Source organism: Doryrhamphus excisus, chromosome 12, assembly GCF_030265055.1.
Source record: "Doryrhamphus excisus isolate RoL2022-K1 chromosome 12, RoL_Dexc_1.0, whole genome shotgun sequence".
NCBI lineage: Eukaryota > Metazoa > Chordata > Actinopteri > Syngnathiformes > Syngnathidae > Doryrhamphus > Doryrhamphus excisus.
In genome coordinates, this window is record NC_080477.1 from 4,880,826 (window position 1) to 4,886,071 (window position 5,246).

The 5,246-nt window shown below is 39.1% G+C and overlaps 1 protein-coding gene across 2 annotated transcripts; it reads right to left on the bottom strand.

Moving 5' to 3' along the window:
- Positions 1-388: 388 nt before the first annotated feature.
- Positions 389-5,032, bottom strand: slc35c1 (solute carrier family 35 member C1). 2 transcript variants are annotated; one of them, XM_058089703.1, is made up of 3 exons: positions 4,981-5,032; positions 3,545-4,050; positions 389-2,048 (listed from the first exon to the last, which is right to left on the bottom strand). In XM_058089703.1, exons 2-3 carry the CDS (start codon positions 4,017-4,019, stop codon positions 1,474-1,476), a joined length of 1,050 nt encoding a protein of 349 aa, XP_057945686.1. In that variant the 5' UTR covers positions 4,020-4,050; positions 4,981-5,032; the 3' UTR covers positions 389-1,473. The 2 variants fall into 2 exon arrangements, with proteins under 2 accessions (XP_057945686.1, XP_057945685.1); XM_058089702.1 differs by lacking the exon at positions 4,981-5,032 and having other exon boundaries at positions 3,545-4,953.
- Positions 5,033-5,246: the final 214 nt, after the last annotated feature.

Genomic DNA, 5,246 nt, shown 5'->3' on the forward strand with positions numbered 1-5,246 from the left:
TAATCATCAACTTTTAAGACAACGGGGAAAGATGCAGCAAAAATGTCCCACAAAAGAAAATCATATTCTGCGGATTTACAGGCTAGTTACTATTACAGTTAGATGTTGTGGATGGCTATAGTCATCTGTCAATAAGTCACATTAATGTATCACCTATTCATGTTACATTAACAGACACTTATTTAGCCTATTTTTCTCCATTATTGTTATGACTACAACGTGCCTTTCAAGATTAAATGTTTGTTGTTGCTCTCTGATTTTATACACCCCCCCCCCCCCCAAAAAAAAGCAAAATACAGTATAGTCCAGTACGACTTTTCTCTTTCTTCATTGTGCATTTTGGCAGGTGTGACTTATATTCCTGAAAAGCCATCAAAATGCATTCTGGACCAAAACACCATGTTTTATTTCATCAAACATTCATGTATTTTGCAGATTGATCATGAAATACAAGTTTGGGAACTTAAAAATGAATAAGCTTTACTGAATGTTTTTTTTTTCCCTACACAACCTCATCAGCACTGGATGACTGTGTACGGTACAAAAAACATTTTACTATTTTAAGTGGTGATAATCCAAATCCTCAAAGTTACTTCCTAAAACCTGTCACATGATTTTTTTTTTTTGTGGCAAATACCATATGTATCCCTGTGGTGGTCGAAACTGTTACATTCATAGATTTTGGTTATGGTATAGGTAATTGTACAGTAACACAAAGACCGGTAAACTGAATTAAATACAAAGATATATAAAAGACATGATACAGAGTTAAAATGATGTAAAAACCTCACAAACACTAAACATTTTACTCATGCCCAACAACTGTGTGGTTTGCAAATAAAAAACATCATTCGCAAACCAATGCATTTTGTTTTGCAAATAAACGCACCAATCAAACAAATACACGTTTTACACATACAAAGGAACATTACTATAATTACAACAAAAAAAACATCCTTGAAGTGCCAAATATCCTTCAAGTAGAAAAAGCACTACTATGGCAAACTTTCAAGTGACTTTTGCCACAAGCTTACCACTGTCATGTGACTTTTGGCACGAGGTGAGATTGGTGGCACTACACTTCACGGAAGTGAAATTCAATAATCGTTTGTTTCTTTTCATTTGTAGAAGGTCCCTGTCTTACTGCCAGCCTGTTGTGGGACCCTATGAAATCTGTTTTTTTTCAAATAATTTTTTTTCTGTTTTAAAGGGACCCTATAATGCTCATTTTCAGCCTTTTATATTGAGCAGCGTTTGTAAGAAAATTCTGCCACGATTGATTGGCCAGCTGGGGAAATACTTCCCCACAGGAACTTTCCCTTCTCACCATGATTAGTCTTTGTGAGGTTTTGGCATGATTTTAACTCCATAATATAATCTCTATAAAACCCACAACAAAAGCCTCAGATCATCCCCAGATCACCGCAAAAATTCAAGTAATTTACATTAAAACTATTTTCTAAATGGGGAGTTTTACACGCCCATGTTGCTTTTCTCCCCAATAAGTTTCTCTTTGGTGGAATCCTGAGGTTGCTTAGGAGTCCTCTTCATTTCTTGACTTTTCACCCATGTGTAGGCTGAAGAACCGCCAAGAACCAACATGTTACTGGTCCACCACAGCAGGCTTTTACTAGAAGAGTTGTACACCACGGCTATAACAGTCTGAGCACAGGCCTTTGCTGTGCCTGAGACATTATGTGTCAGTGGACTCGTATACTTGATCTCCAGGCCTGTGACATAACCGATGGCAAAACCGAACACTCCACCAAGTGTCATCATGCCCCAAAAACCCATGTCAGTGAGACGACTAAAGCTGGCGACACGGCCCATCTCTCCGGAAAGAAGAATGAGTGGGAGGAAGAGGATGCAAGCGTTGACATTGTTGTAGTAGGACAGTTTCCAGATATTTTCATCCACCGCGGGCATTGTCTTTTTAGTATAGATGGCATTGAGAGATACGCAGGCACTGGCGAGCACTCCAAAGAAAACACCCGACAAGGACAGGGATCCTGCTATGCCCTCCTGGTCCACTCCGAGCCAGAATCCACCTGAGAGAGTGAGAGGAAGAGAGAGTGAGTGAGATAGCATTGTAGAGCTTTTTTTTTTTCAAGAGGCAGGGTTCATCAGGGTAAATTCAGGGTACACACTATGGACAATTTATGGTAATGGTTTAATTTCATTTGAACATGCATCAGATTAGAATTGAGGGCATCACATAATCAGTTCACTGATTATAACTGATTACCATTTAGAATCGACAATTAGCCTCACATGTTGTTGGAATGTGGGAGGAAACCGGAGTACCCAGAAAAACCCACGTATGGGGAGAACATGCAAACTCCACACAGAGATGGCACCGATTTACTCCAAAATTAAAGCTATCTTAGCTTCACTTAAAAAGGTTTTAAATGTATGTCATATAGAAATGCAATATTGTCAGTTTGGAGAATTTTAGAAAATTTTAACTAGCCTGCTGAGTGGATAAGGTTTAAACGGACTTGCTCCACCACTTTTGGTTGAGGTAATTAAGGTAAAATCCATGAATGGAAAAGCAACGAGATCTGCCAGAAGTGATACCTGAAATACCAGACACACAACATTCAATACAGTGTAGGACTGGGTCATATGGACTGAAACTCACACCCTGACATATTGATGTTGAATATCGATATGCAATATATATCACAGTATTTTTACAAAAATTCAAAGCGTGCAAAGTTTTAAAATAAAATAAGTATAAAAAAGTATACAAAATTGCTGCATATACAATATATTTTGTATATATACAAAAAAACAAAATATAATCATAATTCTGCTTTAGGCTGCACAGCGATCGAGTGGTTAGCATGCAGACCTCACAGCTAGGAGACCAGGGTTCAATTCCACCCTCGGCCATCTCTATGTGGAGTTTGCATGTTCTCCCCGTGCATGCGTGGGTTTTCTCCGGGTACTCCGGTTTCCTCCCACGTTCCAAAAACATGCTAGGTTAATTGGCGACTCCAAATTGTCCATAGGTATGAATGTGAGTGTGAATGGTTGTTTGTCTATATGTGCCCTGTGATTGGCTGGCGACCAGTCCAGGGTGTACCCCGCCTCTCGCCCGAAGACAGCTGGGATAGGCTCCAGCACCCCCAAAAATGAATGAATGCTTTAGCTATGCTCAAAACGTCAGCTAATACTAAAAGCACAAAATATGAAAAAATATGCTCCGTTTTAAATGTGAGCAGCAACTCAAAAATACTTTGAACATTCATTCATTCATTCATTTTCTCCGCTTATCCTGAGGAAGCAGGCCTAAATAAACAACTCTGGCTTGTCGAGTAACTCGATTGTAAATGTATGGGTGTCATTGAGATAACAATTATTTTACAATATTTTGTGCAGAGCTACTTTGTAAACAAAATGCTGTAATGCTAAGAAAAAGAAAGTGTTATGAGGCTACAGGAGATATGCCTACACTTCCCAGTAAAAAAAAATGTATGAACCTTAATGACACAATAAAGTAATATGCAGGAGATGAGTGTGGCAAGTACCACATACATACCAAGAATGATTCCACAACACAGTATGGCATTGAAGGAAGTGGTCTGTTTCAGGATCACGTACGTCATCAATACATTAAAGACTGTGGTGAGGGAGCGTCCCACGGTGTAGAAGGCCACCCCGACATGTTTCAGGCACAGGTTGTTGAAGATGATCATGCCGATGAAGACTACCGACAGAGGCAGAACTTCCCGAGAAGTCTTCACGTCGAATTTGACCGACGGGAAGTCAATCAACGACGGGCACAGACCAGACAGCAACTGCATAATCCAGCAGAGTCCCACAGACACCACACACTGATAGAACGTCACAAAAAGCGGTGCATCCAGGTCTCGGTTGTCCAGAAGGTGATTATTGAGGAACACCATTGTTATGGAGACGAACCAATACAAAGCTACCACAGCTGCTATCCTCAGAGCCCGGAAAGTGAAGGTCTCCTCGAGTCCGTCTTGGTCCACAATTTCCGTGCCGGCCATCCTTAAAATGCTGGACCGCTTCAGCTGCGTTCTATTCATGGTTGAATGGAACGTTAAACGTATAAATTAGTTACAAATCGAAACAGACCAAACCAGACGCGACTGTTATCCCAGCTGCAACATCTTTTCCGCCTATCCTTGTTTCAACATCCGGTGTAAATTCAGGTTGCAAAAATAAGACTGACGGTTTGCAGAAAGTAAGCATTATTTTTCACTATGCTGTAATATATGTAAATTTATTATTCTGATTATTTAAATAAATTAGTTTGTGGCGCTTATTAATGAAAATGCTGTCATATTTATGTGATCTTCCTTTTATTCATTTTGTACGGCTTATCTTGTTCACGGTCCCTGTAATGTGAATTTTGTCATAATTAAAACGAGGGAACAGTGAGGACAGCTGTATAGTAACACAAAAATTCACGTAGGGTTCTGTTCATTAAATAAGTGCAAATTGTTGTTTCAACTTTAAGGGTTGTCGGGTATTTTATCTTGGAGGTATAACGTCAACCGGAAGTGTACAAAACGTAATTTCCCTGAAGCGCGAAACAACGCTCATCTTTTGAATACATATTTGTTCTGTACCACGGTCTTAAAACCACACACATCGGTGATAATGCCTGGGCTCATGAGCACACAATGTGTACAAAGTAAACGTCCTACGATTTTAAGTGATCATGTATAAATGAACGAAGTAAATCACAAGAAATAAACTATATCTGGATTAGCTCTGCACTGGAGGTAAGTTTGCCCTCTTCTCTCTCATGTAACTGGAACGTTAAAAAACGGCTTTGATTGGACATAGGTAGCATTGCTATCATGCTGAGATCGCGTTTCGTTTTTCAGCGTGTCAATCATGGTCTCAGTGACAGTCCCGGCACTTTCACAATATTGTTCTAAAGAAGCCTCAGCGTCCTTTTAACATAATTTTAACATGGAAAGAAAAACTGTTTGTACTTACCAGTGATGTAATTTCGTGTACAATTTATGTATGGGCAAACCAGTCTCCGGAATGTACTTTACTTCCTGTTGACATTTTTGCTTTTTATTTAAAGGGCCAGTGCGTTGCTTAAAAGAACAACAAACACATCCACGAACACTATGATTTTTATTTTCCATTATTGTTGAGTTTTATTAAAGAAATATTGTTTATTTGAACTCACTAAACCGAATTTTAGGTATTTTTAAATGCAATCAATGTATTTGAAACACGAATGAAGTTCAACT